A 23115-nucleotide genomic window follows, 5' to 3' on the forward strand; every position below is an offset into this window, starting at 1 on the left:
TAATTGAAAGGCTGTGATGGAGGCTGAGTGACAGTGCCCTGCTGTGCAGTATGCCTGGAGGATGTGTCCCTCCAGAGCCCTGGGGTGCTTCTCCCACTGCTCAGGTATAGGTCTCCCTGTGCTATCTTATTTAAGTGCAAAGGGCCTGAGCTCAGGTCGGCAGGACACATGGCTGCTGTCCAGCCTCACGCAGCACTTCCACAGTGCTCACACTTGTCTTCTCTTTGGCATTAGGTGCAGAAAAGCCCTGTGTTCCGGAGGGACGGTGCAGACATCCACTCCGACCTCTTTATTTCAATAGCTCAAGCTATTCTTGGGGGTACAGCCAAAGCGCAGGGCTTATATGAGACAATCAATGTGACGGTAAGAGGTCTTTGCGCCCTGGCACCTTGTCAGTCTTCCTTCCTCTCTTTTCTTTTTTCCTTTCTTTCCTTTTTGAGACTGATGCTTTTTGTGTATGTACCCTAAGCTGATCTTTTTTTTAAAAAATATTTATTTATTTATTTGGTATGCAATATTCTGTCTGTGTGTGTTTGCAGACCAGAAGAGGGCAGCAGAGCAGATCTCATTACAGATGGTTGTGAGCCACCATGTGGTTGCCGGGAATTGAACTCATGACCTTTGGAAGAGCAGGCAATGCTCTTAACCACTGAGTCATCTCTCCAGACCCCCCTAAGCTGATCTTGAATCCAAATGCCTTCCCCTTCCATGTGCTGTGATTACATGTGTGTGCCACCATGCCCAGTTAGTCTTTTCTAAAATGGGAAAAAGCTGAGGTGGTCCCAAACCTGAGTCCAGCCTGTTACGGATTCTAAGAGTAGAAGAGACGCTGGAGCCTGTGACACTAACAGCTTTTGGCTGTTCCTTGAGTAGTAATTACCACTCTAGGCCTTTCTGTCTCCTCTTCCTCTGGTCAGGTCCTAGGAATTGAGGGCGTGTTACTACACCGCAGCAGGTGCTCTTTGTTCACATCCCTCTTTTGGGTCTGTCTGGGGGCAGGTGTCTTACTCTCTTGAGCACCTCTAGGTTTTGGGGGGTTTTTTTGGTTGTTGTTTTGTTTTTTAAAGATTTACTTATTTTTTATGTGCATTGATGTTTTGCCTGCATGTATGTCTGTATGAAGATGCCAGATCCCTTGGGACTGGAGTTGCAGATAGTTGTGAACTGCCATGTGGGTGCTGGGAATTGAACCTGGGTCCTCTGGAAGAGCAGCCAGTGCTCTTAACCACTGAGCCGTATCTCCAGCTTCCAGACCACCTCTAGTTTTAATTGCAGCTGTAGTGGCCAGCTTCCTGTTCCCACCCTAATACCATTATACTTATATATATTTGTATATCAGGGCTTTCTTCAGACTCTGGGTACGGAGACTTTGGGCATGCCTTAGGCCATGCCTGTGGTCACTGTGGGCTCTCCACCAGGCTCCTTGAGGTGCAGCCCCCGAGAGTAAGGGAGCAAGCTCAGGGGCATACTTGCTTTCAGCTGTTTGCTCCCAAGTCTTTTTGCTTCACTCCTCACATCTGTTTTGTGGACTCAGCTGTCCACAAATGTGGCTAGATTGTTCTGACCACCCGGTGCAAATCCTTCTTTGAAGATGCTTTTCTCTGTATAGGGAAATGCTTTATTTTTGGATAGTGGGGACCAGGGAACATCAGTGCATTCCTTTTTCAATAGATCCCTGCTGGGATTCAGACAGACCAGAAGATTCGCTTGTCTGGGAAAGGCATCCCCCGGATTAATAGCTATGGCTATGGAGACCACTACATTCACATCAAGATCAGAGTTCCAAAGTAAGTGTCCACTAAGACTGTGGCCAAGATGGCCAGACTCTGCACACACAGACACAGTGAGCAGTTACCCTTCTGCCTTTTACCTGCCAGTTCCAGCACAGCAGTTTTGCTGCCCTTGAGCTCTTGTCTTGTGCAGGTTTTTTTCTTAAAGTCAGTTTTGTCCAGCCTATTATTTCCCATCTGAACAATGGATCTAGCAGGTTGGCTTCATTGTGTTGGGGAAGTGTCAACTACACAGGTGCTAAACTCCTGATGTGTGCTGGACAGAATGCTGTGGCACTCAGCATGTGCTGTGCTCTGCTCCTCCACCTGGGAAGCCAGTTCCAGCTGTTGTGCCTTTTGTGAGGTTATTTTCTTCTCTTTTCTTCCTTTTTTTGGTGGAGAGGGGGAAGGCATTGAGACAGGATTTCTCTGTAGCTTTGGTGCCTGTCCTGGAACTCATTCTGTAGACCAGGCTGGCCTCGAACTCACAGAGATCCACCTGCCTCTGCCTCTTGAGTGCTGGGATTAAAAGTGTGTGCCACCACTGTCTGGCATGAGATTACTTTCTTACCTGCTGCCCATAGACACACATACAGCACGCACACCCCATCCTCACCCCTGTAAGTGGCTAGCATAACAGTGATGACAGTTGAAACAACTCAAAGTTGTAGACAGATGTGGCCTTCAGTCCCTCACCACTAGCTTGGTGTGTACCCCGCCTGAGCAAGAAACTTAGCTGCATTGTGTCCTTTCCAGAGCTGTGTGGCTTAAGTACTTGGCCTCTAACTGTTCTTGGTCCACAGGAGGCTAACCAGTAGGCAGCAGAACCTGATCCTGAGCTATGCCGAGGATGAGACTGATGTGGAGGGGACAGTAAATGGGGTCACTCAGACAAGTACTGGTAAGGATCCTGGGAATAATGTGGTGACCTCTGAATCTCTGAAGGGTTGACAGACAATTCACAACACATTTGATTTCTACTTGAGTTCCCATAGGCCCCCAAAATTATCATTGGAAGAGGTGACCCGTGGGAGTGAGACCGTACCCCATTGAGCTTCTGTCTTTCACTGCATGCGTGTGCTTAGAAACCACAGGACTGCCTCCTACCCACAGCTCTATATCAGAGCTGCTGTTCTGAGTTCTAGCCTTGGTTCTGCCATCTGCCTTGTGACTTTGGGCACTTCGCTCCAAGAGTTCTTTGTAACAGCTTAAGAGGGAAATCAGTTGGACAGATCTGTGCCTTCCTGACCTCAAATGCTTTACCAGGATTCCAAAGTAAACCATGTAAAAAGCTATCAAGGACACGGGATAGCTTTGATCTCCTGAGTCAGTGAACATGTTACCCAAGGTCAGATGTCATGCTCTGAGAACATGAGTGGCTCATGTCTGGGCTGGAGCTTTGCTGTCCCCCGTAGCTGTATTTCAGCTGAGGCCTCTGTTGATCAGCAGGTTGGGACAGGCTGTGCCCAGGCTGCACATGTTTCTGCCTCATTGCATCATTTTGTTTTGTGGGAACCTGGATGGAGTTCTCCGGTCTGGAATGGCTTTAGATTTGTGTGTGCAGAGCTGGGCAGTTTTTGCAGTGGAGTACAGGGAGGATGAGTTCTCTGAAAGAAGAGATGATAGTGGACGTGGAAATCCCAGCAGACTGTGTCTATAGCTTAACCAGACACCAAGTGCTTTAATGTTATAACCCACTCGCAGTACTGCACTGCATGTTAGCACCACTTCCAGGCCACTTCACCAGTAGTCAGTTTTTCCTAGACTCAACCTCTTATTTCAGACAGTTAGCAAAATTATAGGGTTTTGTTTGTTTGCTTTTGATTTGGACTTTTGTTCAGCTGATTGTTTTATTTGGGTTTTGTCTATAAGACAACCTTGCTCTGGAATTCAAGACCCTTCTGCCTGAGTTATGGGGAAACTGGAATTTTACTAGAAATGTTTTGCATTCCCTAGCCTCCCTCCTGTGTTATTTTCCTGCTGGAAGCATCACTGGGAGCACTGAGTGGTTCTCTTTAACCTTGAACAGACTTCCTTGGAGCAGTCAATTTCCTGCTTACACTCAAGTATAGTGTGTCCTAGACTTACTTAAAGCAGGTTTAGATCCAGTTGTGTGACACAAATTTAGAATCCAGATTCTTAGGAGGGAGGCTAAGGCAGAAGAATTGGGAGTTCGAGACCACCCTGCCTCAAAAGAAGTAGCAAGGGCAGGAGAGATGGCTCCACGGTTAAGAGCATTGCCTGCTCTTCCAAAGGTCCTGAGTTCAATTCCCAGCAACCACATGGTGGCTCACAACCATCTGTAAGGGGGTCTGGTGCCCTCCTATGGCCTGCAGGCATACACACAGACAGAATATTGTATACATAATAAATAAATAATAAATAATAAATAAATGAATGAATAAATAAATAAATAAATAAATAGAAGTAGCACCAGCAGCCTTGGAAGCCAAGGGCTCATATTCACAGCCTGGTACCTAGGGTACATCCTACCTCCTCCTCCCCAGGCTAGCCCTCAGAAAGCAGACTGAGAGGAAATGCTGCCTTCACAGAGCTGCTTACTTTTGTTTAGCCCTCAGAACTGGTCACCAACATGTGATTCAGAATTTCAAAGTGTTTGTGCTGGGGAGAGTTGGAGGTGAGGGAGGGGGTGAATATGATCAAGATACATTGTTTTCATGCATGAAATAATAAATTAAGCCTGGTAGTAGTGATGCCCACCTTTAATCCCAGCACTCGGGAGGCAGAGGCAGGAGGATCTCTGATTTTGAGGCTAGCCTGGTCTACAGAGTGAGTTCTAGGACAGCAAGGACTACTTGAAGGAACCGTGTTTTGGCGGGGGGGGAAGAAGAGGAACAGAATTGGGGGAGAAGGGGGTGACAGGCATTTTTTTGCCCCACTCAGAGGCTAGGTTTAGTGGTCAGATGGTTCATGGTCCTGTTTTGTCGCGGTTAGCTGTGAAGCCTTAGACAGACTACCTTTTTAAGTTGAGAGAAACAGTAGCACTAATTATCTCAGCATTTCAGAGATAAAGCAGGAGTTAAGAGTTCAGGATCATCCTCCACTGTGTAATGAGTTCTAGGCAGGCCTGGGCTACATGAGACTTGTCTCAAAAACCAACATAGAGGGCTTCTAAGCAGTTTGGCGAGGCCAAGTGGCAAAGCCAGTAGTGGGGTGCCTGGCATGTATTAGAAGTGCCATAAGAGGTCCTTTACAGTGTTGACACACTAACTGGGCCATGCTTTACTAAAGACATGAAATGGAAAACTCGTGCACGTTTTGTCTTAGGAGACTCAGGAGGGCTGGGAAGCCCATGGTTTATAGAGCTGTTATTATGTTATCTACACCTTTCTGTGTTAGAAGAGGGAATGCTTGGAATTGAAGCAGGGTACACCTGGTCTCTGGAAGTGCACAGTGTGCTGTGCAGGGCCTAGATTCTGTGCAAAGCTAGAGCTCAGATATGTTCCTACTAGTTTTGTTGATTACCCAGATTTTTTTGTTTTTGGTTTTGTTTTGTTTTGTTGGCATAATTTCTCCATGTAATAATCCTGGCTGTCCTGGAACTCGCTGTGTAGATCAGGCTGGCCTCAAATTGAGAGATCCACCTGCCTCCTCCTGAGTACTAGAATTAAAGGCATGTGCCACATCTACCCAGCTACCCAGATTTCAACCATTTTTTTAAAGATTAATTTTTGCGTGTTTTAAAAAATTTATTAGGAATACAGTGTTTTGCCTCCTTCATGCATGCCTGCAGGCCAGAGGACGGCACCAGTTCTCATTATAGACGGTTATGAGCCACCATGTAGTTGCTGGGAATTGAACTCAAGACATCTGGAAGAGCAGCCAGTGCTCTTAACCTCTGAGCCATCTCTCCAGCCCCTTACTTACATGTATTTTTTGTTTGGTTGGTTTGTCTTTTGAGACCGGGTTTCTCTGTGTAACAGTCCTGGCTGTCCTGGAACTCGCTCTGTAGACCAGGCTGGTCTCAAACTCCGCCTGTCTCTGCCTCCCAAGTGCTGGGATTAAAGGTGTGTGCCACCTCTGCCCGGCCCTTAAGTGTATTTTTTTTTTAATGTGTTTTACTTTCATGTATGGCTTGTGCTTGCCTGGTACCCATGGAGGCCATAAAAAGGCACTGAATTCCGTAGAACTGGAATTAGAAATGGTTGTAAGCCTCCTAGTGGGTGCTGGGAACCAAATTAAGGTTCTCTGCAAAAGCAGCAATCTCTGCTGAGCCATCTCTCCAGCTCCTGATTGCCCAGATCTTGTTTATTAGTGTTTGCTCAGAACACCATTCCTTTTCAAAGGGCATACCTCGGGTCCATCAGTGTGAGCTGTGGTCCTGCTGTTTATGTTGTGTGAACAAATGTCTCCTCATCCCAGATAGGGACCAACGACAGACAAAAGCATTTATGCCCATGTCTAGCTTGGGGACCCATGAATTTTTAAGGTTTACTTGCAGACATGAGTGAGGGGCTGCTTACAGGAATGTTGGTAACCCCCCAAATAATCGCACTGCAGAAAAGTCCTACACATGGATGGCGACCTAATGGAAGCAGCATCGTGGAGTTCCCTTTCAGTTAACCTTCCAGAGAACACATACTGTGGAGTAGAATTACATGTAGTCAGCAGGAGGTATGTGAGGGAGTGAGGAGGGTCTCATGACCCTCTCCCTAATCCATCTTTTAAGATTATTAAAAGGCCCAATTTTGGGAGCTGGAGAGATGGCTCAGTGGTTAAGAGCATTGCCTGCTCTTCCAAAGGTCCTGAGTTCAATTCCCAGCAACCACATGGTGGCTCAAAACCATCTATAAAGAGGTCTGGCGCCCTCTTCTGGCCTTCAGGCATATACACAGAATACTGTATACATAATAAATAAATAAATAAATGTTTTAAAAAAAAAAAAAAAAAAAAAAAGGCCCAATTTTGAGAGTATCTCTTTTTTTTTTTTTTGGTTTTTTCGAGACAGGGTTTCTCTGTGGCTTTGGAGCTTGTCCTGGAACTAGTTCTGTAGACCAGGCTGGTCTCGAACTCACAGAGATCCGCCTGTCTCTGCCTCCCGAGTGCTGGGATTAAAGGCGTGCGCCACCATCGCCCGGCCGAGTATCTTTTTTTAAAAAAAAAGATTTATATATTTATTATGTATACAACATTCTGCCTCGATGTATGCCGGCATGCCAGAGGAGGGTGCCAGATGTCAGTACAGATGGTTGTGAGCCACCATGTGGTTGGTGGGAATTGAACTCAGGACCTCTGGAAGAGCAGCCAGTGCTCTTAACCTCTGAGCCATCTCTCTAGCCCATTTTGAGAGTATATTGCAGGCAGTCCTAGCTACTATTATGACAGTGGCTGTTGTGTTATAGGACAGGTGTTCCACAAAACTACAGACCCCACCCTACCCTTGTTCCCAGATTTGTGCCTCTGAGCTTTGGATACCTCCCTCTAAAGAGCCTCAGTTGACTCAAACCTGCTAACTGTTGGAAGCTGGGGCTATTTTATTTTTACTTTTATAAATAAGGCCTTACTTTATAGCCTTGGCTAGACTCAAACCCAAATAAATTTGCTTGTTTTTACCTCTTAAATGCTGGGATTAAAAGTATATACAACTAGGGCTGGAGAGATGAGATGACTCAGAGGTTAAGAGCATTGGCTTCTCTTCCAGGGGTCCTTAGTTCAATTCACATGTTAGCTCACAACCATCTATAGTGACATCTGATGCTCTCTTCTGGTGTATAGGCATACATGCAAGCAGAACACTGTATACATAATAAATAAATCTTTAAAAAATGTATATACAGCCGGGCGATGGTGGCGCACGCCTTTAATCCCAGCACTCGGGAGGCAGAGGTAGGCGGATCTCTGTGAGTTCGAGACCAGCCTGGTCTACAGAGCTAGTTCCAGGACAGGCTCCAAAGCCAGAGAAACCCTGTCTCGAAAAACCAAAAAAAAAAAAATGTATATACAACCACACCAGGTTCTTTTAATTGGTTGTACACTATCCAGGCAACATGTATCAGCAATATTAAAAACATGCTGTAAGGCTTTTGAGACGGCTCAGCAGGTAAGCCTGCTTGCTGCCAACCCTGACGACCTGGGTTTCATCCCTGGAGCACACTTGGTGGGAGGACAGAACTGACCCTCACAAGCTGTCCTCTGACCGCCGTACATACTCTGTTGCATGCAGCTGTATTTGCACCCCCACACACATACATATACACACACAATTTTAATAAATGTGGAAATTATCGGGCATGGTTGCTCACACCTATACTTAGGAGTAGTGGAGCAGAAGGCCTAATAGTTCAAAGCCAGTCTGGGCTACAAAATGAGTCGAAGGCCAGCTTGGGCTATGACACCTTGTCACACATAAAGAATAGTCAAAACAGGGCTGGAGAGATGGCTCAGAAGTTAAGAGCATTGCCTGCTCTTCCAAAGGTCCTGAGTTCAATTCCCAGCAACCACATGGTGGCTCACAACCATCTGTAATGGGGTCTTGTGCCCTCTTCTGGCCGGCAGGCATACACACAGACAGAATATTGTATACATAATAAATAAATAAATATTTAAAAAAAAAAGAATAGTCAAAACACACAAAATGATGTTATAGGTGTATAGCTTAACTCATAGCCAAGGTTTGCCTCCATCTTTCAAGGTTGGCAAGTTTCTTGTGCAGAGTTAGGTAGCCTCGGTCTTTGCCCTAAAAGCCAGCCAGCCAGCTGTGCATTATCTGCAGCAGTGGGGGTTAGATGTCAGAGTAATATACACCTCACTGGCATTGTGAGAGACAAGGCAGTATACAGCAGAGGATTCTGTTTAAGAGTCGCTCCCTTGTTGGTTATCCTGGGCATGTCAGTATGTACAACATAGACAGTGTAATGTACAGTGGGTTCAGAAATTGGATTTTTTTTTTTTTTAGCTTCATTGATTATCTTGTAGCCAGTAGGTTGGTGGTTAAGAGTCTGAGCTAGGTTTGAGCTTAGTTCTACTTCCTGCTGGCTGGCTCTGGGACTCTAGGTGGACCTGACAACATTGTTTCTGTGTACACATGAAGTATGCGAAGGTGATGAGCTACTGTGTATAAGCTGTGTGACTTGGCCCCAGTTTGCCTTTGTTGTTATTGTTCAGGTTGCAGACAGTGCCTCTCCCTCCCGTTTTTCTTGTTTCCCTCCTATGGTTTGACTCCAGGAAGAGCTGTGATGTCCTGAGACCGAGTGTCCATTTGCTCAGGCTAACACACGAGGTCCCCCTGCCAGCCTGAGAGTGGCTGTTGGCTGCTCCTTGATGCCAGCCCCGGAGCAGCTAGACATGGGTAGGCGGGGCAGGCATTTGCTGTAAGGAGGTGTGTGGTCTTGACCTTGGTTCTTTTTGCTGTTTGTGCCCAGGTGGCAGAACCATGGATAGCTCCGCAGGAAGCAAGGATAGGCGAGAGGCTGGGGAGGACAATGAGGGATTCCTTTCCAAACTTAAGAAAATGTTTACTTCCTGATACCCCTGCTGAGGTAGGAAAACCTGTGAGCATTCTTCCCTGTTTTCCTGTGAACTAATCTCTCTTCTGGTCACTTTAATCAACATCAAACCCCACCCTACCCTACCCAGGAAGTCAGAAGCTGTGCCAATCAAAAGCGTAGCAAATATGGTGTCCTCTAAGTCCTTGGAGCAGATCAGGATAAAGCAGGCTGCTGTGGTCAACATCTTCATTCAGATTCAATTTAGATTCCTTCCTCGATGGGTTGAATTTCCCAGGGGCTCTGTCCCTCCATGGTAGGACCAGCTTGCCCACAGTCCAGAAGGCAAATTGTGGCGGAGTCAAGCCTAGAACTCAGATCTCCTCCACCTCTGACCTGCTTTTTAGCACCCTGTTGTATCCAGTCAGCATGGTACTGTGCAAGTCCGGGGCTGCTGGGTCTTGCTTGTGTTCTGTGCCTGGAGACAGTTTGTGCTCACCCCAGGTCCTGGGGCTCTTGACCCTCCAAACACAGCCATTCTCCAGGAATTAACAGAGCCTCTCCCACACGGATGAGTTCTTCTGAGGTGTGGAGTATAACTGTTTGTCTCCTTGGCTCAGGAAAGCGGTCTACTGGAAGCTAGGCCAGGAGCAGCAGCCCCTCTCCACGGCCAGGGCATCCAACACAGGAGGACCCCAGAACAGCAGCTCGGGGATCCCTGCTTACAGAGCCCTCTGAACCACCTAGTAACAGCAAAACCTACGTGATGACACCTCTGCATAAAGGTCATGGTGACAGCCCCTAGGCAGTGATGTGTGGCCTTTGGGCTGGTGGAAATATCCTCTCCACTGGTAGGTGGCTTGCTCTGGCCCAGACAGGGTAAAACACTTGGACTTTTCTTGCAGCAGTAAAAACATGGAATCGCATGTATTAGAGAGCTTAAAAATTAAAGGCCGTGCTTACAGCTCAAAATGAAGCCTTAAGCTGCACAGCGTTGTGAAGTGATTAATTTCCCTTTCAACAAATCTCATGGAGATTCTGAAATATATCTTTCCCGACAGGCTGTCCTCTCTAGGACCTAGGGGCAGCATACCCCGGCCAGTGCCATCCTCCCTGACAGGGTCTGTTGAGGTGTCTGTCACTCCCCTTGGAGTTTGTTTGTTTTTGTTTTATTGAAGGTACCAAGCCACTGGAGAGTGGGTGCTAGGGCCCTGGAGGCACTCTTGGGCAACTCAGTCACTCTGTCCACTTCACCTCAGAAGCAGCTTGCCTGACAACTGATTAGATTGTTCTAGTCAGGTGTGGAAAATGTCCTACCCTGCTGGACCAAAGTTACTGGTCATGTGGGACAGCCGCCGGCCTCTGGACCCAGCGCTTTGCCAACCAGGGCTTGGTTTTCCCCCCTTCCATTGCTGACATTTGATTTCCAAAGTATATTTAAATTACCCAATGACAAGAATCATTGTCTTTTCCTGTGTCAATGTCAGGAGGGAAAGCGCAGTGTCCTGGGTGAGGACTGCACCGTGCACAGAGCGGTCTCATTTCCAGCCTCTGCTGGAAGCATGTTACGGTTTCCGTGTGTCCCAAGGTCCTGGAGCTAGTGAAAGACACACTAATGAAGAACACTTGCTCTGTAGTTTCATTCTTTTCCTTTATAATTTACATAAGCATTTCTTAGTGTCTGATTTAAGAATGTAAAGTGATTTCTGTATCAGTGTAAATAAGATGATCTACTACAAAACATATTTAAAACCAAAATTGTGCTCATTTCTTCTTTGAGAGTTCAACTAGCACCTGCAGGTGGCCCAGCAGAGGCAACAAGAGAGTCAGCTGAGCCGGGCGGTGGTGGCGCATGCCTTTAATCCCAGCACTTGGGAGGCAGAGGCAGGTGGATCTCTGTGAGTTCGAGACCAGCCTGGTCTACAAGAGCTAGTTCCAGGACAGGCTCCAAAAACCACAGAGAAACCCTGTCTCGAAAAACAAAAAACAAAAAAAAAAAAAGAGAGTCAGCTGGCAGCATCTGCTAGTTCAGATTTCTCTTCCCGCCAGCAAGGTGGACCTAGTGTACTGACATTGCCGATCACCTACCCTCATTTCCAGAGCAAGCCCTTGCCAGAAGACAGGGTTCCTCTGCGAGCAAACTCTTGAACCTGGTAGATTGGAGAGTCCTGCTGAGAAATGTGCGCATGCTCACTGTGTTCTTTGTTGATTGTTCTAGTTTTCAGACTTTGTTTTCTCTGTGGCCCAGGCTGGAACACCTTTTCTAAAGGTAGTATCTGGTATTGAACCCAGGACCTCAGGCATGCTGGGCAAGTGTTCTACTGCTGATCTATGTCCTCAGCTGCATTTTCCTATATTGCATTTAAAAAAACCATGTGTGGGGGTGTTTTGTCCACATATTTCTATGTACCACTTGCACGCAGTGCTTAAGAGATCAGAAGAGGACATTGCATCTTCTGGAACTGAAATCACAACAGGTTTATTGGCTACTGTGTTAGTGCTAGGAACCAGACCCGGGTCCTCTGCAAGAGCAGCAGATGCTCTTAACTGCTGAGCCATCTCAGCAGTCCCCCATATTAAATTTTTGGGGCCTAGCAGGATGACTCTGGATAAAAGCCTGATTATCTGAATTCAATCCCTGGAACCCATATGTGGAAGAAGAAAGTCAATTACTGCAGGTCAATTTTCGCTTATTGCTATCTGGGCATGGTGGTTATGCCTTTATCCCAGAACTTGGGAGACAGAGGCAGGCAGATCTGTGAGCTTGAGGCTAGCTAGATCTATTTAACAAATTCTCCCCCCAAATAAGTTCTTCAACGGGGTGGTAATGGCACACACCTTTAGTCCCAGCACTGTGGAAGCAGAAGCAGGTGGATCTCTGCGTTTGAGGCCAACCTGGTCTACAGAAGTGAGTTCCAGGACCACCAAGGCTATGCAGAGAAACCCTGTCTCAAAAAAAAGAAAAGAAAAGAAAAGTTTCCTCAAGGCAAGACAACGTTAACTAGTTTGTTTACCCCATATTTTAGGGCATGGCACAGTAAATTGTCAAAGATATGCCTCAATCAAGAGTCTCTGGTATTCCTTGCTGGCGCAGTCTGATGTCAAGGAAGAACAGTAAAAAGATGTGTGCCAGTGGTCAGACAAGCCCGTACACAGGTGGAAATTCGTAGACTTGCCATGAAATTTCAACAGGTGTCTGGGCTTTCTGGGCCTTTGTTGCTCCCTCTGAAGGGCTTGGAGGCAAGCCGACCTATCATGTTGGTCTTAGCCACAGGCACCACCCCCTCATCTCCACAGTGATCCATAGCTCTGCCACGTTTCATTTGCTCTCTTTGTATGGGTGTGTTGTAAGCATACATGTTACACACATGTACAGGTGAACATGCCTGTGTAAGCACGAAGGACAGAAACTGATGTTCTTTCATTGCTCCCTGCCTGATCCTGTGAGGCAGGCCTGGCGCTCACTGGTTCAAGTTAAGACTAGCAGGCCAGTGAGCTCCAGAGACCTTCCTACAACTGTAGGCCCACACCTGGCTGTTTGCATAAGTGGGTGTCGGGGATCCGAATTAGGGCTTCATGCTCGCACAGCAAGCACTTCACTGACTGAGCCATCTCTCTAGCCCCCTTTCTTTTTTGAGGCTCCTTTGAAGGTTATTCCTAGCTTGGCTACACCTGTCCAGAGTTGTGGTGAAGAGAGGGAAAAGGACAAGCGTCCAGGACATCTACATTAGTCTGTCCTCATTCAGAACAAATGCACAGGCCGCCTCAGTGCCTCTGGCCCTGCCTGCTGGAGCATCAGAGGCACTGCGGCTGGTGGCTGGATGAGGCTTTTCTCTGCCTGAGAGTGGAGTCACTACTTGATTACGTTAAAGGTGCCAAATGAGCCCTTCTGCCTACTTGGTGCCTCTTACTACCATTTCTGTGTCATCAGGGCCCATTTTCATGCAGCTGCCACTCCAACTCACTTCCCACAGACAGAGGCCTTTTGGGAAACCATCTCTGAGAACAGTGGTTTTATTTGAAGGGAAAAAATCCAAAACCACAAAACTATACACAAAGGATGGTTGTACCTCTCATTCCCCAGAAGAGGGCTTCAAGATCACAGCTGTGCAAAGTCCCCTTTGTGCTGCTCCAGCCACTGCTCCAAAGTCTGGGCCTTGGGGTTGAGTTGCAGGGTTACGTCAATGTTCCGGTCGGGTTTCAGGGCATAGAAACGGAACATGTTGGCCAAGTCTCGGGCTCCCGGGAAGCCAAGCTTCTCATATTCCTCAGGAGTTGTCTGGAAACAAGAGAGAGAACTCACATGTCTGCCTCCTCCACAGCCCTGGTGATGCCAGGTAGGTTTGGCTTCCTTCTAAGCCTAGGGAAGCCAGGGTATAGCTGGTTGGCCCTGCAGTCACCAAGTTGGGCACTCACTGTGAGACCACATGAACACTTCCAGCTAGAAAGCCAGAAGCATGGAAACCGTGGCTCCTCCCAGGCTCCCTGGCGCTGCTGAATTTAAAGGCTGTTCTTTCAGAGTCATGAGATGCAAGCCGTCAGTGCCCTTCAGAGCAGAAATCAGCCACATCACTTCTTCGTTCAAAAGCCAAAACATTTCTTCCTTTTTTCTTCCAATCCCAATCTGAACTCTTGAGTTCCTTAGGTCTTCTACAGCCCTGGCTTAGTCCCACCTCTTTTTAAAGCCACATGGCCATTTAAGTGCACTTTTATTTACCCCTCCCTGCCCCCAAGACAGGTTTCAGGTTTCTCTGTAGACCTGGCTGTCCTGGAACTCAATCTGTAGACCAGGCTGGCCTCAAGCTCAGAGATCCACCTACCTGCCTCGAAACAAACAAAAAAAACAACCTTTTGGGAGTTAGGGGCATCATGCAAGATCTGGGCCTTCAGAGCTCCGGGGAGGCACCCACCTTTGCATGCTGTACAGCCTTGCCAGTGTGTCGGGTGAGAAGTGCCGCGTACTCCTCTGCTGTGTGCCTGCAGGTGCTGAGCCCGAGGTTCTGCCCTACATACTCCTCTGGCTTCTTCAGCAAGCTGAGCACCACGGGGCCCAGGTCACTCACCGCCATTCCATCTATAGGGACGTCACCCATGGGCAAGTCTGTGAGAACAGATAAAGAGTCCTCGGGAAGGGGTTGGCAGCTGGTTTTCCCAGCAGCCCGTCCTCTGGGCATCCACACATAGCAGTGTTGGTCTGTTTTCGTGTACTGCCAGCAGTACTCAAGTTCTGTGAACTATAAGTCTGACCCAGGGGTATGTCATTCACTGGGCAGATAGGACTCCCAAACTCTCTGTCAACACCAGTATCCTCACGAGAAGGTGAGTGACAGATCGTCAGAGGGCAGAGAATGAGCCCAGGTACCAGGCCCTCCAGCTTCGGCCTCTTCACGCTGCTCTAACCCACTGACCCACTGGCAGGACACTAGTTGGCCGAAATTCCCTTCCAAGCTGGGTCAGGCATCCAGTATGTTTACAGATTGGCCAGCAGGTACTGTCTCTACATCCTCTGCTTCCTGTTATGAGCAGTAATAACCCTGCCTGGTTCTCTCATTACTCTAAGGAACCATTATATTGGGGCTGGAGGGATGGCTCAGTGGATAAGAGCATTGCCTGCTCTTCCAAAGGTCCTGAGTTCAATTCCCGGCAACCACATGGTGGCTCACAACCATCTGGAATGAGGTCTGGTGCTCTCTTCTGGACTGCAGACATACACACAGACAGAATATTGTATACATAATAAATAAATAAATAAAAAAAAAAAAGGAACCATTATATTAAACCCATTTCACAGAATGTTGAGGCCTGCCTAAGTTAGATGACTCCCAGTCTCGAGCCTGGTCTCAGACCAAGCATGATCTGGTGACAACCCCACTGTTGCTTCCTATGCTGCGAACTGTGTTTCACTCTGTGGGGTAGGGCACACTCACGCAGCAAGTAGCTCTGTCCATCTGCAGCTTTCTGGGGCAAGAAATAGGAAAGGAGATTCTCAAAATAGCAAGGCAGGCGCACGCTGGTCATGGGAACACCGATGTCTCGGAAGTACTCCTCCACCTCCCCTTTGCCATCGAAGTGGCCTGCTGCCAGCCTTCCCGCCGTCAGCTTCTTAATGTTCTCCAGGCCACTGTAGACAACATAACGGAGGCCCAAGCGTTTGGCCAGATCTGCTAGAAGCTTGCCCTGGTAAGCAGGAAGGAGAGACGGCAGGGTAAGAAGAGGAAGGCTAACCGTCCTCTGCTCAAGGATTAACTCCACAATGCCCCACCTGTGATGCTAAAAGCCAGACCCAGCTACCCCGAGGAAGCCTCTGCTCTGGAATACTGCGCAAGTGCAGCACCACACTAAGCTTTCAAACTCCAGGGTCACCTTTAAGATCACACATTTTAAACTATGCACACTAGGGGATAGATCAGAGGTGAAGCCAGGAAGATCAGGGGTTCAAGGCCAACCTCAGCTACATGAGACCCTATTTAAAAATAGAAAAAGGAAAATTTAGAGCAAGCCTGCCCTGAGAAGGGGTGCATAGGAGCCTTTTTGTTGTGCAAGCCCCATCTTTGCTGACCACGGAAGTCTGCCGACTTCATTGGTGAGCTCAAAGTCACCTTTGGAGAAGCAATAGCTTGATGGTTAAGCACCAAGGCCCACTCAGGTTCGTCTGGGCTGTGTGACCAGGACAAGTAGTCCAACCATTGTGACTCTACTGGTTAATAAACAACAATCCATGCCACTAAAGTTGGGGGTATGAAATCGCAGCCCCCCAAAAGATCTGCCCATATCTTACCCCACAAACTTGTACATGTGATTTCATTTGGTGACTGGGTCTTTGTAGAAAGCATTAACAGTCTTGAGATTTGATCATCCTAGATTATTAATCACATGAATCCTAAATGCAAGGATCTAGAGAGATGATTCATTGGCTAAGGGCACTGACTGCTCTTCCAGAGGACCCAGGTTCATTTCCCAGCACCTACACGGCAGCTCCCAACTGTCTGTAACTCCAGTTCCAGGGGGCACTTGATCCGCTCTGCTGGCCTCTGTGAGCAATGCATGTAGGGGTGCCATAGACATACATACAAGACCCGTGGTGGCTTGAATGAGAACAGCCCCCATAGGCTTGAAAACTCAGTCCCACTGGCGGGACTGTTAAGGAAGAATTAGGAGATACGGCTTTGTCAGTGTGTGGCCCTGGGGATGGGTTTTAGGTTTCAAAAGCCTCTACTCTGGCAGCTCTTTGAGCTTTATGCCGTGCCTATGGATCAGGACACTGCTCCAGTGCCATGCCTCCCTGTCAGCTGCCATGCTTCCTACCATGATCAGGGACGCAAACTCTCTGGAACCATGAGCCCTAATAAACGTTTTCTTTTATAATTTGCCTTAGTCATGGTGTTCCTTCACAGCAATGGAAAAGTAACATAGACAATGCCATAAACATAAAAGGAAAAAAAAAATCAAGCCAGGCATGGTGGCATATGCCTGTAATTCTAGCATTCAAGATTACAGATTCCAAGCGCACTTGGGCTACATAGCAAGACCTTGTCTCACCCCTTCCTGCCAAAATAAAACACAAGGAGCCAGGAGGATATGGAAGAAGGACTGGTTTGATACATCAGCTTAGGCACACCTAGAGCACAGGAGCTAGAAGAGTCGAGGAAGCACTCCTCAAGTGAGAAGGGACTGTGACCTTGCTGGCACCTTAATCTGGATCTCCAACTTTCAGAACTGTGAGACAATGTCTGTGGCTTTGGACTACCTGGAGTATGGTTATTGTCGCCCCAGGAGGTTCACAGGTTTCCCAGGGTTAGGGAGACAAATCTGTCTCAGTCAGATGTTTGTCCCATCTGCCATAGGGTGGAGTGGGTCCAAGAGCTAGGTAGAGGGTGTGTCCTCCATCTGTGTTTGGAGAGAGACAAGGAGCAAGACCTGAAGTGCTCAGCCCTCCGTGGGAAGTCAAAACTGCCTTCTCTATCACCTGGGGTCCACAGTGTGTCCAAGACACGCTGAACCAGGCCCCCATCTTCTCACACCCTTACCTGCTTGACTTCTCGGTCCTGGCTGCACGTCTCCCAGTAGTTGGTCACGATGAAGCTGGCGTGAGCCCCAGTCAATGCCAGCTCCATGCTAGCCTCGTCATCCTGGTCTCCCCGCACCACTTCCGCTCCTCGCAGCTTCAGTTCCTGGGCGGCTCTCTGCTCAGGGTTCCTTGTTACCACTCGAACCCTGAAAGTCCCGTCTTCCAGCAAGGTGCGTGCCACTGAGCCACCTTGGGCACCTGTGAAGAATCAAAAAGTCCTCTGGGGTCACAACTGCTAGTGTCAGAGCTAGAGTACAGCCCAGCAGGGATTGCTCCACGAGGCAAAAAAAAAAAAAAAAAATGCCCGGAAACATGAGTGTTGTTAAACTACTTCTAGGTTTTCTAGATTTGGGGGAGGTTGCTTTGTTTTATTTTGAGAATCTCACTGTTGACCTGGAACTCCCGTGAAGACTAGGCTGGCCCTGAACACAGATTCCCCTGCAATGCTAGGGTTGAAGAAATACACTACCACACTCATCTTCTCTACTAGGGCTTTTGTTTAGAGACTGAATTTTTTTTTCCTTTTGACCTCTTTCTCCAGAATGTTGGGAATCCAGGCATGAGCCACCACAGCATGCGTTTCCTGGACTTATACGTATGTAGCAATCTGTGTCTGGTGTTCACGGAGGCCAGAAAAGGCATTATATCCCCTGAAATCAGAACTGCAGACAGTTGTGAGCAGCCCAACATGGATGCCGGGAGCCGAAGTAAGGTTTCCCGTGTGCAGCGCTTTGCCTTCTTAAAATGTATAATTCAAGGGCTGTCGTGTTTTCCTAGAATGTATGAGACCCTAGGCCCAATCCCGAGCACCATACATACACATACAAAATAACAAAAGAATAAAATGTATAATAAAATGCTTTTTAATATAACCTGTGAATTGGGTAACCATTCTTAATCTCCCCATACCATCGTGTGTCCTCGCCCCCAAGAGAGGCCTTAGTTCTCTTCCACTAAGTTGTCAGCCATTAATTTACTTGGGATTTGCCCTTTGTTGACTTTCATGCAAATGGAATGATATTTGTGGCTTCTGGTGACTGCTTCTGTCAGCTCAAGATTCGTCTACATTTCTGTTTTTTTCACATATTTGTACTGTGGTTGTTTGCACATGCACGTGAGAAGGTCCAAGCAGCGGTATTAATGGCAGGCACTCTTCCCCACTGAGCCATCTCACCGGCCCCCATTTTCATTCCTAGCTCGCAGCACATATGTGGCCTTTACAAGATTTTCCTTTTTAAAACTTTATATTTTTATTAAGTATATCAGCATTTTGTTTGCATGTAGTATTTATGTGCAGTACCTGAGAAGGCCAGGTGAGGTCCTCAGATCCCCACCTGGAGTTACAGATCGCTGTGAGCAGCCAGGTGGGGCTGCTGGGAACTAAACCAAACCTCCACAAGAGTATCAAGTGCTCTTAACCCTGAGCCCTCTCTCCAGCTTCCATTTATTTATTGTTTGTTTGTTTGCTTGCTTATACAGGGTTCCTCTATATAACAGCCCTGTCTGTCCTGGAACTCACTTTGTAGACCAGGCTGGCTTTGAACTCAGAGATCCACCTGCCTCTGTCTTCTGAGTGCTGGGATTAAAGGCGTGCGCCACCACCACCCAGCATCCCAGCCTCCTATTATAACACTTCCTAGCCAGGTGATGGTCAGTCTACCTGTTGTCTCAGCTACTCCAGGGGCTGATGATGGAGAGCAGTTTGCAGTTTGGACCTCAGGCGTTTAAAGCCAGCTGCCTTGATGACACAATCCACCTTAAAAAAGGAAAATTGGGGGCTGGAGAGATAGCTCAGAGGTTAAGAGCACTGGCTTCTCTTCCAGGGGTCCTGAGTTCAACTCCCAGCACCCACATGGTGGCTCACAATCATCTGTAATGAGATCTGGTGCCCTCTTTTGGCCTACAGGCATACATGGAGGCAGAACACTGTATACATAATAAAATAAATCTTTAAAAAAAGGAAAATTGGGTCAGGTGTCGTGGCCCAAACCTGTAAGCCCAGCACTCAGGAAGCAGAGGCAGATGGATCTCTGAGTTTGAGGCCTGTCTGGTCTACAGAGTGAATTATGCCAGGACAGCCAGGACTTTAAAAAAAAAAAAAAAAAGCCGGGCGGTGGTGGCGCACGCCTTTAATTCCAGCACTCGGGAGGCAGAGGCAGGCGGATCTCTGTGAGTTCGAGACCAGCCTGGTCTACAAGAGCTAGTTCCAGGACAGGCTCCAAAACCACAGAGAAACCCTGTCTCGAAAAACCAAAAAAAAAAAAAAAGGGCATCTTTCCAGCCCCATTATTTTATTTTGAGAAGGGTCTTGGCCTGGAAGTCAGAGAGCCACCTGCTTCTGCTCCCCAATACTAAGATTAGCCTTTTTTTTTTTTCCCTTTCAGATATATAAATTCTTAAAAACAAAGCAACAAAAAACTTTTCCAGGGCTGATGATTAAACCTAGGGCTTCCCAAATACTGGGCAAAGGCTATACCCCTCAGTTGCATGCTGAACTGCTGCTGAACCGTGGTGGCGGTGGGTTATTGGTCTATTTTATGTGAGTGGTGTTTTTCTGAAAGGAAAACAGCGGACAGGAAAGTGTATGGAAGCAAAGTTACAAGCTGCTGTTTGAAAATGTGGCCGATATTTATATTTACTCTGGTACAACACCAAAGAAATTTGTTATCTGGGGGAGGAGGAAGGGAGAAAATTTAATTTGGTATTCTGTGCAAATACACAGGGGAGCACACGTGCATGCACGCACACGGAAGTTGCTCTGTAGACCATCTGGCCTTGAAACTCTCAGAAAGCCTCCTGCATCCGCGTCCTCAGTTTAAAAGTATTAGCCACCACTTCTGCCCATATATATGTGACCAATCTTACTCAGGTTTTGCCGCCCCCGCCCACCCATATGCGTGTGGGAACCACAGTCGCTCTTCCTACAAACGAGGGGCGGGAGGCCCCAGCTTGGCCGACCTTGCCAGGCCCGGCTCGCTCACCTGTGGCTCCAAAAACCACCACCAGTTTCTTATCAGCCATGGAGCCCAGGGCCGAAGGAGCGTGTTCCAGAGAGGCCTGGAGTGGCGGAGTTGAGGAAGGGCAGGATCTCCGCCCGGAGCGGTCCTGTCCGAGATCCCGTTTGGCTAAACCCAGTGTCCTGGATCTTTGCTTCCTGTACCCAGACCGCAACTCGGGTGACAAAGGTTGGGAGAGGGAGATAGGGGAGAAAAGGATTTGGCGGGATCCGCGGGCCTATAGCAGAGTCCATTAAATGGGGGGAGTGGCAATCCCATGCAAGCCGCCAGCCCCCACTGTAGCCTCCAGGCTACCCTTGCAGAACCCCTCCGGGCCTCACTATCCGTGTGGCAAGGCGGATGCCAGGCTTCCGAGCCCCTGTGGTCCTGGTCCTGACCCTGCTCCTGCTCAACCAACCTGCTCCCCCCCTCGCTGCCTTGGATGGTTCCTCCCTTCATGCTAGGGCTGCTTCTGGGTTTAAGCGTTTGAACGTACGCACTGCCCCGAGTGTGCAGGTCCGTTTTGCCCCAAGCTCTTATGGCACATAACTAGGGGGTGGGAGGAGGGGAGGGGGTCTTCTGGACGGAATACCTGTCTCAGCCTCCAGAGTGCTGGAATTAGAGTATGGATTACCATGCTTGACTAGTTATGTGAAACATAGATCTAAACTCATAAAATGTTTTTGGTATCATCATCATCATTATTATTGATGAGGTCCCACTAAGTAATCTCGTCCGGCCTGGAACTTGATATCTAGGCCGGGCTCTGCCTCACCAGTGCTGGTGCCACAGCTTGTCTTGGTTACTTTTTTAATACATACATGAACGTCCATCTTCATTTGCACCTCATGATAAGTGTCAGTGGCCCTTAACCCTCTGCGGCCATCTGTGGGTCTGTGGGACTCCTTTGCCGGACTCACTTTTGCCGGAACTGCAACCCTTTTTTTTTTTTTTTTGAGACAGTTTCTCTGTGTAGCAGTCCTGGCTGTATATTTAACAAGTGGTGCTGGCATAACTGGATATCAACATGTAGAAGAATGAAAATAGACCCATATCTATCACCATGCACAAAACTCAAGTCCAAATGGATCAAAGACCTCAACATAAAGCCAGCCACACTGAACCTTATAGAAGAGAAAGTGGGAAGTACACTTGAACGCATTGGCACAGGGAACCATTTCCTAAATAGAACCCAGCAGCACAGACTGAGAGAAACAATTAATAAATGGGACCTCCTGAAACTGAAAAGCTTCTGTAAAGCAAAGGACACAGTCAACAAGACAAAACGACAGCCTACAGAATGGGAAAAGATCTTCACTAACCCTACATTAGACAGAGGTCTGATCTCCAAAATATACAAAGAACTCAAGAAATTGGACACTAAAAGATCACGTAATCCAATTTTTTAAAAAATGGAGCATATAAAAAATAAAAAATAAAAATAAAAAAAAATGGAGTACAGACCTAAACAGAGAACTCTCAATTGAGGAATCTAAAATGGCTGAAAGACACTTAAGGAAATGTTCAACATCCTTAGTCATCAGAGAAATGCAAATCAAAACAACTCTGAGATTTCATCTTACACCTGTAAGAATGGCCAAGATCAAAAACACTGATGACAACTTACTAGATAGTATGTGGGGTAAAGGGAACACTCCTGCATTGCTGGTGGGAATGCAAGCTGGTACAGCCCCTTTGGATGTCAGTGTGGCGATTTCTCAGGAAACTGGGAAACAACCTTCCTCAAGACCCAGTAATACCACTTTTGGGAATATATCCAAAGGATGCTCAATCGTGCCACAAGGATGTGGATTCCCTTTATCTGTCTCATCGGCACAGAAGCATAATATGATAGGGTGAGCAGGTGTCGGGCATTTGTAGAGCATTGTAAGCATCCGTTAAAATCACTATTAAATGCTAATGAGAAGTTCTGCAGGTTCTTACTGCTTCGCTCTCCTGCGACTAAGCAGAGCCTTTGGGGAGCGGGGCGATCTAATTCCCTAATTAGCAGCTGGTGGACTTTCTTCTGCTGCCTTATGTAGAAGACCTGTCAGTCAAACAGCCAGCTGGCCTGGATTATGCCAGCACTAGCCGGCTGGAACACTCCACAGACACCTGGAGAAAACGAAGGATCACAGGATTGCTTTCCTGAAGGCACAGCTTTGGTGAGGGCTGTTGGAAAATCTGCGGTGCCAACTTATTGCTTATGAAGAAGCCTCCGTGAACTCTAATCTTGCAACTATTTCCGTCTAGGCAGGGGGGGAATGTTTTTTTTTGTGACCTAGCAAAATATGACCTAGCAAAATATGACCTTGATCGGTGCAAGGTAATGATTACTCTGAGCTCAAGTTTCAGTGTCTCTTGTAGGTGCTTGAGAGGCAAGACTGTGATTGGTCCAAAACAAATAGCTGAAGTTTGTCCAAAGCAAATGGCTATGATTGGTCATCGGTCCAAACACCCTTCTCAGGGTGCTTAGTTCGGCTCACCTAGTGGGCTGGCCATGAGACTTCTCCTGTGAGCCTCAGCTGATGCTGTAGGTCCTCCCAGCAGCTTCTCAACGGGAGGGTTTGGGGGTTGGTGTTGTGTTTGTTCTTTTCTCTTTTCAGTAGAGTTGGCAGAGTTAAGACGGAGGAAGCAATGCCAGGCGGTGATGGCGCACACTTTTAATCCCAGCACTCAGAAGGCTGTCGGGTATTCTGTGTTGCATGGGTTGGCCAAAGAGGTCATTCTAAGATGAATTCTTTAGGCCTGTATGGCAGCAGGGAGGTCCAGCCTCTGATGGACTAAACCTTGAACGGCTGTGTAAAGCCTTATTTATTGATTGTTACACAAAGCTG

At 47.6% G+C, this 23115-nt stretch overlaps 2 protein-coding genes across 5 annotated transcripts in view; one reads left to right on the forward strand and one right to left on the reverse strand.

Annotated features, from left to right (window-relative positions):
- Positions 1–18185, forward strand: part of Dnaja3 (DnaJ heat shock protein family (Hsp40) member A3) — a 32981-nt gene extending 14796 nt beyond the window's left edge. The window contains exons 8-12 of one of the 3 annotated variants that reach the window (XM_041675985.1): positions 235–363; positions 1672–1787; positions 2573–2670; positions 9152–9268; positions 9835–10957. In XM_041675985.1, coding sequence (XP_041531919.1) covers positions 235–363; positions 1672–1787; positions 2573–2670; positions 9152–9255 — 447 coding nt within the window. In that variant the 3' untranslated portion in view covers positions 9256–9268; positions 9835–10957. Of the gene's footprint in view, positions 1–234; positions 364–1671; positions 1788–2572; positions 2671–9151; positions 9269–9834; positions 10958–17823 lie in introns of those variants that run through there. The other 2 variants (XM_041675986.1, XM_041675987.1) reach the window with 2 other exon arrangements.
- Nmral1 (NmrA like redox sensor 1) lies at positions 13195–20507 on the reverse strand. Of its 2 annotated transcripts, none has more exons than XM_041675989.1 (5): positions 20264–20507; positions 17242–17480; positions 15142–15391; positions 14125–14288; positions 13195–13493 (listed from the first exon to the last, which is right to left on the reverse strand). In XM_041675989.1, exons 1-5 carry the CDS (start codon positions 20301–20303, stop codon positions 13314–13316), a joined length of 873 nt encoding a protein of 290 aa, XP_041531923.1. In that variant the 5' UTR covers positions 20304–20507; the 3' UTR covers positions 13195–13313. The 2 variants fall into 2 exon arrangements, with proteins under 2 accessions (XP_041531923.1, XP_041531922.1); XM_041675988.1 differs by having other exon boundaries at positions 13196–13493; positions 14125–14315; positions 20264–20505.
- Between the last annotated feature and the right edge of the window lie 2608 nt (positions 20508–23115).

This window comes from Microtus oregoni, unplaced genomic scaffold (assembly GCF_018167655.1).
Source record: "Microtus oregoni isolate MIOR12 unplaced genomic scaffold, Mior012 000027F_ref0000203, whole genome shotgun sequence".
NCBI lineage: Eukaryota > Metazoa > Chordata > Mammalia > Rodentia > Cricetidae > Microtus > Microtus oregoni.

Bases quoted from the DNA above. Each gene is read 5' to 3' on its own strand.
- Nmral1 (XM_041675988.1), bottom strand. From the start codon at position 20,303: ATGGCTGATAAGAAACTGGTGGTGGTTTTTGGAGCCACAG. The intron at 17,481-20,263 runs GTGAGCGAGCCG...GATTCTTCACAG, and splicing joins GGTGGTTTTTGGAGCCACAG to GTGCCCAAGGTGGCTCAGTG. The intron at 15,392-17,241 runs GTAAGGGTGTGA...CCTGCTTACCAG, and splicing joins AGGACCGAGAAGTCAAGCAG to GGCAAGCTTCTAGCAGATCT.